The sequence below is a fragment of the Sitophilus oryzae genome, unplaced genomic scaffold (genome assembly GCF_002938485.1).
Source record: "Sitophilus oryzae breed Bouriz unplaced genomic scaffold, Soryzae_2.0 scaffold_149_pilon_pilon, whole genome shotgun sequence".
Classification (NCBI taxonomy): Eukaryota; Metazoa; Arthropoda; class Insecta; order Coleoptera; family Curculionidae; genus Sitophilus; species Sitophilus oryzae.
This window is the reverse complement of record NW_022146169.1, coordinates 708,669-723,231: the sequence shown is the minus strand read 5'-3', so window position 1 is coordinate 723,231 and position 14,563 is coordinate 708,669. Positions and strand designations below refer to the sequence as shown.

The 14,563-nt window shown below is 31.1% G+C and overlaps 1 protein-coding gene across 2 annotated transcripts in view; it reads left to right on the top strand.

The window, feature by feature from the left end:
• LOC115877992 (huntingtin) overlaps window positions 1-14,563 on the top strand; it is a 52,534-nt gene that overhangs the window by 17,655 nt on the left and 20,316 nt on the right. For both annotated transcript variants that reach the window (XM_030894345.1, XM_030894346.1), the window contains exons 17-24: window positions 2,773-2,933; window positions 2,988-3,188; window positions 4,957-5,287; window positions 5,342-5,693; window positions 10,103-10,368; window positions 10,420-10,599; window positions 12,660-12,913; window positions 12,976-13,375. In XM_030894345.1, the coding sequence (XP_030750205.1) occupies window positions 2,773-2,933; window positions 2,988-3,188; window positions 4,957-5,287; window positions 5,342-5,693; window positions 10,103-10,368; window positions 10,420-10,599; window positions 12,660-12,913; window positions 12,976-13,375 (2,145 nt within the window). The remainder of the gene's footprint in view (window positions 1-2,772; window positions 2,934-2,987; window positions 3,189-4,956; window positions 5,288-5,341; window positions 5,694-10,102; window positions 10,369-10,419; window positions 10,600-12,659; window positions 12,914-12,975; window positions 13,376-14,563) is intronic.

Sequence of the window (14,563 nt, the reverse complement as noted above, 5' to 3'; positions counted from 1 at the left end):
AACAGAACTGTCAAGGATCCCCACCCTAGAGAGCTTTTGTGGTGCCTTTTCCGCCCACCATGCATGAATACATGGATAGCATTATGCTCCTTCCTTAGTCTTCTTATTCAAAGATTTGGTTATACATATAAATTGGAATGCCCCATTGGTCGCACTGCAAGCACACCAATGGACTGACGCACAAAAACGAATCATCAAAGAAACGCGATATAGTATCGTCTTTGTCAATCACGCTAACATCTTACAATAAATAGGAGGAGCGCAGGCAGATGATTAGACTGGGCTTTTAAAAACCTACGTCTGCGGTAAAAATTTACGTTTTTAATGTAAAAATGATAGCGCACGTGTCGATTCTAACTTCATCAAGCGATGAATCACTCCCAAACATTCGTGACGTTTACTTTACAAGTACGAAATGGTATACAAACTTTATTGATGGTAACATTATTGTGTATAAAACTCTCTATCTGGGCACCGAAAATTAACTATAAACTGTGCTCTAAAATCAAAACGCATCACCTTCCAAAACGCAGATTAGTTGACATAATTTTACACAAATTTATTGTAATTATAACCTATAATTTGGCAAGACTTTGACATGCCTCAAAAATCTTAAGTCGAATTCATACGCATCTGCATCTGTGCATCGTTCATCGCTCTGTCACTCAAATAATATTAAAATATGATCCATTTTTAAATAAGCCAATAAAACTGGTTAAAAACAAAAGACGACGCAAGGTGGATTTATATATAAACCCATGGTACAAAGAAAACAAGTGCGCAGGTTGGTCGCTACGTCACAGGTGATAACAGGCGCCATTGGTCAGCACGCTCTGCGCGCCAAATCAAATTGCCAAGATATTGTAAGGAACCTGTTTTTTTGTTTATATACCGTCATTGAACTATCGCTAAGCAAGCTACTGTGGAGCAGTGCGTGAAGAGTCAGGTTAGGAAGCGACAGACCGGAGTTCGAATCTCGGCCGGGGCATAACTTTTTTATTTAATTTTTTAAATACTGTTGTATTCTATAGTTTATTTTTGTAGTATAAAAAAACTATTTATTCTGTTATTTTTTAATCTCCGGTATTAATATAAATTGATTGTTGGTACAATACCTCATTTAATATAAAATAATATTCTACTTTTTGAAATGTATCGGGCCCTATCGTACCTAAAAGTAATATATTTTTACAGTGATATACCATATTGTAAACTATTTAATATTTCAGTCACTTAAAAAGTTAATTTGTATTGAATAATTGCCTACCATTAAAGGAAATTTGAGCTATAATCCTTGATGGGCATATTCTGGGCACAAAATAGAAATCAACCAGAACGCCGACTCTGCCGAATTTGATGACGTTTCACGAATCGCGACGCCATATTAGCAGCGGGTAACTCTCAGGGCCGGATTAAAACGCTTTCACAGGCTGTTGTCAGAGTTATATTGAATAAGTATTTTTATTATCTGATATGTGATTACCGACTGAGCGTAATACGTTATTTCGAAAGGTAAAGTTTGTATAGATAACTCAATGGACTCGACGCTACGAATAGCTGCTGTCTTCTGCGATAGTCAGAATTCAACTAAATCCTGACCTGCCCTGACTAAACCGATAACGCCGCTACATTGACAAATGTTACCCGCTCATAATGGAATTTTTAGGTTAGCCACCGTTTCGCGCGCATTTTGGGAGTCAACCTTCTGGTTGATTTCTATTTTGTGTTCTGGGTATGCAAGTACTTCCTCTAAATTTTGGTTTTCGTTCAACCGATTTATTCTCAAAACCTGAAACATCTACATATAAAAAGAAGCACAGGTCATTAATTATAATAAACTTTACCCTTGGAATTACTTCCACTAATTATAATAAATTTCACCCTTCGAATTACTTCTATTACAATTACAATACATTCACCTACATTGGCATTTTCTACTTTTCGATGGAAAACAATCAACTTCCCAACATTTTTTAAATGATGTAAGAATTCCTCTTGTGGTTACTTTTCCATAGATATCCTCATCTCTGTCCCATAAACATCGCAAACTAAAAACCTAATAAACAATTGTTTATACCGAATATAGAAATAAATTTAGTATTCTTACCTATTATCGTCCAAATCCATGTTAATAGTTAATTATCTATTAACATATTTTGGAATTTAAACTTTTATTTTTAAATATATTTTTGGAACTGCTCGTTTTAGTAATTATTAAATTAAACGAATTAAATAAACAATTCCCATGAAACAATTCTTAACCATAACCCCAAAAATACAAAAAATGCAGATCTTCTGTCAACTTTCTTTATTTTTTATTTATTCATTATTTTCCTAGTGATGTCACAGGTGGTATGCGCGAACTGAACGAAATTGGAGCCGCTATCGATCGATCATACCTTGTATTCTTTGTACCATGATATAACCCATCCATAGTTAACTTAAAAAATATTAGAAACTTTTTTTAGTGAAATAAATAGGTTGAAATGGACATCATCTGCTTTTTTCTGTTATCGTCTGTCAAAATCTTACCAGAGAAAAAAAAACCAGAGTACTATATCGTTACAGTGTACTCAGAAAGTTAGTTTAAAGAAACTCTTGAAAAAGGCCTAACTAACAAGCCGAAACATATGTAGAAAAATAAAATTATTCTCATTAAACTTGAAACATCTGAAAGTGTGTTTTATTAAAATACTAGTATTTCTACGATGTTTCGCAAATAACCAACCACAAACTCAGTACTATTTATTAAAAGATGAAACATTATTTTAGGAATATACTGAAACTACTAATGTAAAGCTGCAGTGCGCAGTTTTGCAATTGATAAGTCAGTTGGTTCAACTAGGGGTAAATTATTGTTTACTCGATTCCGAGCAAGTATTTAAAGGTGTCGTTCTAAAGCAGGTTGAGTATATAGAAGCAGGCCAAGTACAGTAAGTGTTCGAAATGGTTAAAATTCAATGCCTTCTATTACAGTCGTATTTCAGACATTCCGAAGAACTCACCGCGAAGATTTTTCAGTTTTTAGTCCACCTTTCTTACTCCAAACAACACTCTAAAAGTATTATAAACATTCCAAAAATTATACAACTTTGTGATGGGTTGATGGCAAGCGGACAGGATCCGAAAACACACTGTATACCTGCATTAAAACCAATTGTTCAAGATGTATTTTTAATCAGAAATAGGTAATGGGCAATATTACCGGGTGTTTTTCTAAAGTGGCTCACCCCTATAGCTTTTTTATTTTTCAGATAAAAACGAAATTTGGTTTGTTACTGTGACATAAATCGGGATTGATTGACGCACTCTATTACATTCGTCGTTTTAGTCACTTCCTGTTTCACCGGAAATGACTAAAACTTTGGATTTTTAAATGGTACATGGTATATTTTGCTTTATACAGGGTGTCCCACTTAAGATGGATACAAGCCATTATCTTGTTTGTTTGTCGAGCGTTCTTTTTCATTTTTGGCAGGAGGCTGTATGGCTATAAGACGTACATTTTTCCCAGGGTAAGAAATGCGATACCTCATAGACTTACGTTTTAATGGGATTTGATATTTTTCGAGTCAAGAGTAAACTACCCGTAGGACAGTATTTATTTCAAATCTGATAAATTATATTGAATCCTCCTTACCCAAGATACTTATGTTCTAATTTTGATAAATATTGATACAGGGTGTGTTATATTAAAAAGACATTTTTATTTTTATTATTTTTTTAAGTACTTACGACGCCACTGGATAAACAACTGGTTTATTATCAATAGCCAATTATAACCAATTATCAAATAATAATCGATTTAAGTTTTCAGATAGCTTCCATAATAATTAAGATACGATACAAAAAAAAACTAAATATTTTCAATTTATTTTGTTTACTTTAAAAAATTGTTTTTTAAGTTTGCTAATACAAATGAATAAAATGAGTTACAAAATAATTTAAAACCCCAGTTTTCAATGGAATCTGAAATATGATTTTTATTCGTTTTATTGAGGAATATTTTAAAAAATCCAAATAGTTATTTAAAACAATCACAATTAACTTTGTAAAATATGCTCTAAACAAAGATTTATAAAACTATAACGAACTAAAAGTAAACATCTTCGACCAAACCACCATCGATTATTAATTGATAATTGGATATAATTGGTTATTGATAATAAACCAGTTGTATCCAGTGGCGTCCTAAGTACTTAAAAAAAATAATAAAAATAAAAATGTCTTATTTTAATGACACACCCTGTATCAATATTTATCAAAATTAGAATTTAAGTATCTTAGGCAAGGAGTATTCAATATAAATTATCAGATTTGAAATAAATACTCTCCTAAGGGTAGTTTACTCTTGACTCGAAAAATATCAAACCCCATTAAAACGTACGTCTATGAGGTATCGCATTTCTTACCCTGGGCAAAATGTACGTCTTATAGCCATACAGCCTCCTGCCAAAAATGAAAAAAATCGCTCAACAAACAATCAAGATATTCGCTTGTATCCATCTTAAGTGTGGGACACCCTGGATATAATAATAACATATGTCAACTTTTGACATTTTCACTTAAAAAATAGCATTTTAAATTTCAGTCTAGAGTGACATGGCTGTGTTAAAATCACTAATTTTTAATCAAGGAGCTTTGAAAAAAATAGATTTGATATTCTAGATTGAAATTTAAAATACTTGACATATGATATGTCATTCTATTCAGAATGTCGTTTTCTATCAAACAAAGTAAAAAAATACCTAGGGTACCATTTAAAAATTAAAACTTGTAATTTTCGGTGAAACAGAAGTGACTCAAACTAATCGAATACATCAATCAATCCTGATATATGTATGTCATATACTAACATACCAAATTTCATTTTTTATCTGAAAAAATTAAAAAGTTACTTTCGAAAAACACCCGGTATAAAATCTATAATCTTTTAATTGTTACATTTTAACTTAGGACAAACACAATTGATATGGAAGAGTTAGAAACAACAAGGGAAGTAATACTTTCCATGTTGCTACGTTTATTAGAATACAAGGAAGTGATAGACTTGGTATCATTAGTACTGGATGACAGCAAATACTGTACCGATGACGCAGAAAAATGGTTTAGATGGTCCGGACAAGTAATGGTTGTGTTTCTACAACTGTTGAAACAAAACAAAATTAAAATCGACAGCAAAGATGTTTTTGTTTCATTGAAAAAGTTTATTTTCGCCATCAATCCTAATGTGTTTAAACCTGCAAATGAGTTGGTTATTATGCTTTTCCAAACACCTCCATCAACGGTATTTAAAATTATTCACAGTCGTTAATATAATTTAATATCGCAAAATTTTCAGGAAAATAAAACAATGTTGAATAGGTGGATCTCCAGAATAATTCTTCTGCTTCTTTTACTATCTCCATTAAAGGAAGACGATCTCCATTCAATAATAAGAAATTCCAAAGCAAAATTTAGCCCCGCTTCTGTTTTTGAGAATATAACCACTATAGCTGATCCACTGAACGTTAAGAATGATGCGGAGAGTTTCGAGAATATTTCCGAAGAAGATATAATTGCGAGAATGATTTTTAGAGCGATAACTATAATATCTAAGGAGGTTTTAGAAGCTTTGAAAAATGCAACGAATCATTTTCTAGTGAGCCAATTTAATGAATTTTTGATGTATTGTTCGCATATGTTGCAATCAGGTAAGGAAAATATTCGGTATGTATTGATAAAGTTTGTGGTCGTTTTCTTAAAAAATGCTTCCGGTAACTTTATGAAGAGCGTCTTTGAATGTGGTAGACAATGACTTAGTATTAATAATAAAATAATTTGGAACTTCCATTGTCTTTATTTTAATTTAACGAACACGTTTTTCAAATATATGAGTGACCATTGTCAATTGTGTCAACTAATCTAAACGCGCACTCTCACGACTCGTCTACTTGGCAAGTACGCCAATATTTGCGTACTTGGCAAGTATCCCCACCAGTCCCCACTTTGTAAACAACATCGGCAAGTGTGGCGCTCACACGACGTGTCCATTTCAACAAGTACGCCAGCACAAACATTGTTTAAATTCTTGGCAAGTAAACACTATAGTCGCATCGATGGATACCGGTCGTCCCGAAATTGTTGTTGCTAGTGATTTTTTTTCTGTTTTCTTTTATTAAGTTCTTTTAATGTACACTGCAATATGATTTCTATATTATTTATGTTTAGCTATCTATGTGAAGGGCTCATTTTCGTATACATCCATAAATTCCAAAACAACATCATTTGAAGACTACACGGAAAAACCTAGTTTTGTCCATTTTAATTGGAGCCGAGAAAAATGCAATTTAGTGTTTTTAAAGAAAAATGTTATTTTCGGTTGAATAATTAGAAAAATATAATTACTACCAATTCTGAATTACTAATATTGTGAATTATCGTCATATTCTGAAATACCGAAATAAAAAAGTCAAAATGCAAAACAAAACAGGGGAAAACCAGAGATGTCCAATTAAAGGTTGTATAAAACCTAAATCTAAACTATTATTTTTTTGTTGTAGGAAGAAAATTAATATTTAAGTAGGTTTTTATTACCTACAATACATAAATTTATAACATATAATACTAATTGCAAGACGCATGCTTGTCGCCCATGCGTCAGTACATCTCTGGTTTTTGCCATTTACGCGTGGGCTACTCTGGTTTATCCTTACTACGGCAAAATAACCAAGCTGTAATATCTCTGGGACTATTACTAAGCGTATTATTGCTTTCTTTTTCTCGAATGACGTTGACCCCTATAATGTGACATATCTGGTTTTTCCCGTGTAGTCTTCATTTGTCCACTCCATTTATTACTGAAGAATGATTTAGGTATGTCGCCAATATTGAAGTTATTAATGTAAATTTGATATTATATAATCTAGTATTGTTTTAACGTTTTAAATTATCCGCGATTAACTCGAAAAACACTACGATCTGGAAATAAATCGGACGCTATAACAGTACAATTATTTGCGCAGTCGTTTTTTTGCGCCTCGGCAAGTGTAGACAAGGCTGGCCAAGTACACTTGGCAAGTGTACGATTGATCGTTTGACTCGGGCTATGTTTACTGACAGAGAGTGGGGAGGCGACGAGTGACCAAGGAAACCGTTCTCACGACATGGCAAGTATATTCCAATAATAAATGTTTGTCAAGTACGCCAGTCGTGAGAATGCGCCTTAATTCTTAGAACTCCTGACTTTTTATTGGGTTATCCACTGAGGACGCCAGCATTAGAACGTTTTATAAAGGATTACCGTATTATAAACATTTTTCCTACGTGGATTACTAAAGTTGTTATTATTATCTATACTAATATATAAAATCCTTAAGTGACTGACATACTGATTAATCACGATCCTGCTCAAACCACTCAACGTAAGTAACTCAATTTTGGCATACAGGTTGATTCTAGGGTGTAGAGGTTCGATAAGAAGGGATTTTTCGAAATTCCAGTTCCAAGAGGGTGAAACCACCCCTCAAATATTACAATATTTTTTATTTAAAAAACGGTCAAGTTTCCGAAAAAACGCTTAAGCACGTATATTTTATTTTGTTTTTTTACATATTTTAAGATTTTTTAAAAATGTATACAGGGTGTTTCGAAAAATCTGGTCATTGATTAATCACGATCCTGCTTAAAGCGCTTGACGTAAAAAGCTGATTTTTGGAAAACAGATTGACTTTAGGGTGTAGAGGTTCGATAAGAAGGGGTTTTTCGAAACTCGAATTCTAAGGGGGTGAAACTATCCCTCAAATATTAAAATATTTTTTATTTAAAAACCGGTAAGTTTTTCGGAAAAACTCTTAAACACGTATATTTTATTTTGTTGTTTTACATATTTTAAGGTTTTTTAGAAATTTATACAGGGTGTTTTATAAAATATGACCATTGAGTAATCACGATTCTGCTTAAACTGCTTGACGTTTAAAGCTGATTTTTGGCAAACGGATTGACTGTGGGGTGTAGAGATTCGATAAGGAGGGGTTTCTCGAATCTCAAATTCCAAGAGGGTGAAAACGCCCCTCGAATATTACAATATTTGTTATTTAAAAAAAGGTTAGTCTTTCGGGAAAACGCTTGGACAAGCATAATTTATTTGGTTTTTTATATATTTTGAAATTTTTTAAAAAATCATACAGGATGTTCCAAAAAGTTGGGTAATTTCTTAACCAAGATTCTGCTTAAACTGCTTGACGTAAAAAGCTTATTTTTGGCAAACGAATTTTTCGAAAGTCAAATTCCAACGAGATGAAACTACCCCTCAAATATTACCAAGTTATATAATAATATGGCCATATTGTTTTTTCTCATGCTGACATAAATGTGAGAAAATTTTATCCAGTTTGTATGTTAATGGAAATTCTTGCTTTGCTTTATCATCACTATTGCAAATGATTAATTCGACGCGAACGAAGTCGCTGGTACACGCTAGTTTGATATAAAAACGGTTTCTTTAAATTTACGCTTTTTCCAATGAGGTTTCTTGTAGATAACCCAAGTTTCCGACCCCTCTGTGTTAGTATGATGAGCGGAAAAAATGGACAAAATGCACCTAGAAAGTTTGCTCCTCATATGTCATCATTAACAAAAAAATAAACATCTTGACTAGATAGTTATTAGACTGGAATAATACATTTGTACCAAAAATTCAACAGAAACTGTTTTATTATACATTTTTATAAAAAAAATGTGCATGATTTAATGTATTGATTATTTCTTTTTGGAATATACCATTCTTCGGACAAGATATATACAGGGTGTTTCAAAACAAATACGAAAAACTTCAGGGGGTGATTCCTTGTTCAAAATAAAGGGTAGTTTGCTCCATAAACGTTGGGTCAAAAGTCAACCATTAGGGAGATATCGCGGTACAAAGATGGCGGAGAAATAATGTTCTTATTTTTTATCTTGAAAACGAAAAGAGATAGACTAATGAAATTTTATGGAAGCATTACTGTTATGAAAACACACTTTCAGGTAATTTTTTTACTTTTTTAAAGTGAGTGGAAGGGGTTGAAATAAACTACCTCTATCATTCTTGTTAACGAAATTTAAAGAAAAACCTTATCAAACACATGCAAATGCTTTAATTTGGATAGTTTAGTTTGTTTAGAAACTTTTTTATCTCTTGTATTTTTTTGATAAAACTCACCGATTTGAAATTAAAAATAAAATGTAAAAAGCATTACATGTCAGGACAAAAACATTTTTTAGATTAAGAATCTAGTGATAATAACGATAATAATAATCATCTAGATAATAACGTATTGCAGTAGAGTAATGTCAAATAAAATAATATTAGGAACATCCTAAAAAGTAACAGCGGCCGACTAGATTTTTTCCTAAAAAATTACAGCAGCCTACTAGATTCTTTATCAGAAAATGTTTTTTGTCCTGACATGTAATGCTTTACATTTTATTTTTTAATTTCAAATCGGTGAGTTTTATCAAAAAATACAAGAGATAAAAAAGTTTCTAAACAAACTAAACTATCAATTAATTTTTTTGCATGTGTTTGATAAGATTTTTCTTTAAATTTCGTTAACAAGAATGATAGGGGTAGTTTATTTCAACCCCTTCCACTCATTTTAAAGAAGTGAAAAAATTACCAGAAAGTGTGTTTTCATAACAGTAATGCTTCCATAAAATTTTATTAGTCTATCTCTTTTCGTTTTCAAGATAAAAAATAAAAACATTATTTTTCCGCCATCTTTGTACCGCAATATCTCCCTAATGGTTGACTTTTGACCCAACGTTTATGAAGCAAACGACCCTTTATTTTGAACAAGGAATCGCCCACTGAAGTTTTTCGCATTTGTTTTGAAACACCCTGTATATTTACATTTTAACACAACACCTACTAATACATCTATTCAATATTAAACACAAAGTCTGTATGTGACTAAAAAAGTGTTAAACTTGCAAGGGTCTTGCAGCATGACCAATAATATAGACAATGGAAGTTCGAAATACTTTGAGTACTATATGAATAGCTCTAGAAGCAATCAGTATTCAACATATATTTTATTGTTTTCAGTTATTAGGTCTTTAAATTGATTGTATTCAATTTTAGGAAGTCTTTGTAGAGTTTCTCAAGCATCTGATTCGATACTAAGCAAAAAGAATGCGACTGACATAAATGTAGAATTATTAAACGAACGCTTTGCGCTAATTGGAAGATGGCACCCGACACTGGCGTTCCAGTGGAGTCACGTTCTAAGTGTGTTAAATTACAACGATCTGACATTTTGGAAAACGATAATTAATACTAGCCTATCTACTCCAATCAACGAAACCATAATCAACATAGGGAGTACCATAGTTTTTTGTGATTATTTAGTAAGTTATTAGGATAAATAATTCGAAAAATGTGCAGGATATTGGTTTTAGAATGAAAATATCTCAGAAACTAAGCAGTTATCGTGGAATTTATCGGAGAATTCCGATAATCTCGTGAATTTAATAGATGAAATACCTGTTTCAGAGTTTGTAACGTTTATACATCGAAATGCAACATTGAGTCGGGTTTTAATACAAAGTATTGCTCAGAAGTCGCCGGGTAATCAGAAAGTAAGTATATATTTTATAATACTGTAAAAAATATCTTCATTTTTATGTTATTTGTCTCTCTTCACTTTTATATTTTATTATTTATTTTGTTATACAGGATTGTTCACCACATACGACACGGAGCAGGGAGTATTGTAGCTAAACGATTAGATTTTTACAAATTGTAAGTTTTGGTTTGGGGTTCGTTGAAGGACTATTAGAGCTACAATTTAAAAATATTTTTACAAGATACAGAGTGTCCCAAATATGTAAAGAATATTATAGTTGTATTTTTTTAAATGGAACACCCTGTATATTATTCTATTTTTAAATTCTACGATTGAAATAAAGGGAAATTTGATTAGGGGTTCCCACACTTAAACCTTACCGTTTTTGAAATATTTTCAATTTTGTGAAATTGCAGTAAAAAATGTAAGGCTTCATTTCTCAAAGGGTATCAAATCTTTTAATACTACATATTTACTAAAGATTATCTATTGGTCAGATATTGTGTTGCAATAATAAAAATATACTTCCTTATACAGAGTGTCCAAAAATTTATATTATATAATTACTAGCTTTAAACGGCAATAACTTATTTAATTTAAATGGAACACCCTGTATATTTTACGTGATTCAGATGCATAACTTAATTGTCTATCAATTTGTATTATACCATTTTTTACCTATCTCTTCAAGTTTTCGTAGAAAATGCGTTTTTTTATTTTAGATTATTTTTAAAGATGTAACAAATTTTCAGAGAGTACAGATACTAATATTGTCAATATAGTTTGTTTATTTCATTAAAAAAAATAAAAAAAGACTGTTTAAATATTATATGTTAAAGAAGATCAATTAATATGATCCTAGTATTCAAACTACATTAATTGTCTGTTTACGTTGAATAATAATAATTGCTCCACATACTAAAAAACTGAATTTTGTTTGTGTATTAGACAGTGTGGTAAAAAATAACACCTCAGCTATGCATCTGGCGAATCATTCAGTTCTTAATTCCTTAATTTTTTGACAAATGATTATTTATAACAAGAGACGTTCATTTTCGTAACTTATTATTATATTGATTTCTGAGTCAAATCCACATTTACTTAGAATAATTTATTAATTAAAACAGTATGTAATTAACTAATTTTTGGACGGAAATAATGGTGGTATTCATTTCTCCAAGTTAATTGCAATATTATTATTTTTACCACCTGTACATTTTGTACATATGTTAAATGTAAAATAAAACACTAAATCACCACAATACACCAAAACACTTTTACTTTTACACTGGACGCGCGTTTCGCTAACCATGTTAGCATCATCAGCAGATGATTATAAACTGTTGTTGCTTTAAAAAAATCTAAAATTTCAATATTCCATGGGTATATAGTGATAAATGAGGTCTAAATTACAATAAAATGCATTTTCTACGTTAACTTGAAGAGATAGGTAAAAAATGGTATAATACAAATTGATAGACAATTAAATTATGCATCTGAATCACATAAAATATATAGGGTGTTCCATTTAAATTAAACAAGTTATTGCCGTTTAAAGCTAGTAATTATTTAATATACATTTTTGGACACTGTGTATAAGGAAGAATAATTTTTATTATTGCAACACAATATCTGACAAATAAATAATCTTCAGTAAATATGTAGTATTAAAAGCTTTTATACCCTTGGAGAAATAAAGCCTTAAATTTTTTACGGCAATTTTATAAAATTGAAAATATGTCAAAAACGGTAAGGTTTAAGGGGATAAACCTTAATCAAATTTACCTTTATTTCAATCCTAGAATCCAAAAATAGAATACAGGGTGGTCCATTTAAAAAAATACAACTATAATATTTTTTACTTATTTGGGACACTCTGTATCTTGTAAAATTATTTTTAAATTGTAGCTCTAATAGTCCTTCAACGAACCCAAAACAATTTGTAAAAATCTAATCGTGTATCTACAACACTTCGTGTCGTATGTGGTGAACAATCCTGTATAGTTATTTTTATTTATAATTTTAAATTTTTATATTTATTTTTTATTATAAGTAATTAACTTATCCTTTCAGCCGTTATTTAAAATCAAAATTCTGAAGTGCTTAGAAAACAGTCACGATTCCCAAACAGGTGCCGTTATCAAATTGTTAATACCCCAAATGTTGAATAATCGTCAAATAGCAATTTCACGGTTGGTTGCAAATCTAGCTAGCAGAAAAATAGAATATCTATTTACATTGAGCATAGAACAAGTACATAGCCAGCTTTCCAAAGAAGATTTGTTCAAAATCAAAGAAGGACTAAATGCCATGCATCTGGCTAAAAAGTTAGTTAACCTTACAGCTTATCAGAAAATTTCAAAGCTCTAAATAATATTATAATTTTCAGGTACGAAACGTTAATAAGTTTGCTAGATAAACTACTGGTTCAATACTATGACATGAGTCCTTTTCAATTCAACAGAGATCGTATGGTTAATACTGAACATATAAAAAAGTTACAAGTTAACAAAAAATGGTTTCTCTCTCAAATCCAAAAGCAGTACAGCGACGGAAGGTTACGGAAAGAAAATGCAAAAGTGATGGAGAAACTGGAATATAATGAACTGACGACTTTTATGTCGAGCAGGGATTTTGATAAAGTAATTCTTAGAGACTGTATTGAAGCAGGCATAAGAATACTAAGAGATGAGCAGCTAAAAGAAGAACCGCCAATTTTAAAAGCTAGCGTCAATTGTATTTTGAAGGATATTAGTGTTATTATCGATGGATCGTGTAATAACCACGAAGTAAGAACAATTTTGTAGTCTATAGATTAATCACATTATGGTCCAAATTCCCACTAAAAATATTGTTTAAATATTTAACCGTCGCTTATTATTTTCATCAATTTTTACTACTTTTTATTTTAAATGTTACAGTGTTATTTATACATTGTGAATTGTGATATTTAAATAATTCTCAGAGCACTATAGTATAAAAAAGTCCTACATAGCCAATTTAAATTGTAATTATGTATTCTGATGAGGTTATCGTTGCATCCTACCGACTGCGCCACTTTTTTTAATATTGAAGAAACTCAAAAGACACGTTCTGAACGTTTCATTAAAAAACATTGATATTTAACTATTAATTACTTCTGTATATATGTATGATCTAATACAATTTATTACATGGATACTAGGTCTAAACATTTTTGTCCTAAGAATTAAATAAAATTACAGATTAAAAGTGTGTAAAATGAACTGAATAATCTAGTTATACTAGCGAGACCTTTTTTTCTATAAAATTTATATAACATTAAACCAAACTGAAATTATTACGTTAAAGATTAAATAAGACATGTGGAAAACTGTTAAAAACAAAAATATCCAAGTTAACAAGTTTTACAAACAACTAAAATGGACTCACTTTTAAGTTAAAACTTTTTCATAACCAGTACTGATTGAAAACTAATCAAATGTGTTTATTGTGGTATCAAAAGTCTCTTAAAAATACGTCTAAATTGTATAGATTGGTGGTTAGAGAATTAGATATAAAATTTATTTAACACTAACTTCATTTAAAACTAAGTTGTGATGGTAAAACTTGATCAGGATAAAATTAACTGGTTGAAAGATTCTTCTTCTTCTGAACGTACCTATCCATTCCGTATGTTGACGACAAGCAAAGCCATTCGAACTTTACTGACTGCTGCTCTAAGTAATCCTCGTGTAGACAGGGAAAACCAAGATCAAAGGTTCTTCAATCCAGGAGATTCTGCTCCTTCGAGGTACTCTACTGCCTAAGACCTTTCCCTGGAGTATCAACTGAAGTAGACCATTTTTCTTTTGCTTCCTCATTATGTGTCCTAGATATGCTAAATTTCGTTGTTTAATAATGTGCACTATTTCGTTCTCCTTTGTGGACACTTCTGTCAATATCCATAACTCGGTACCATAAAGTAACACAGACCAGACTCACCCTCCACTCTGATA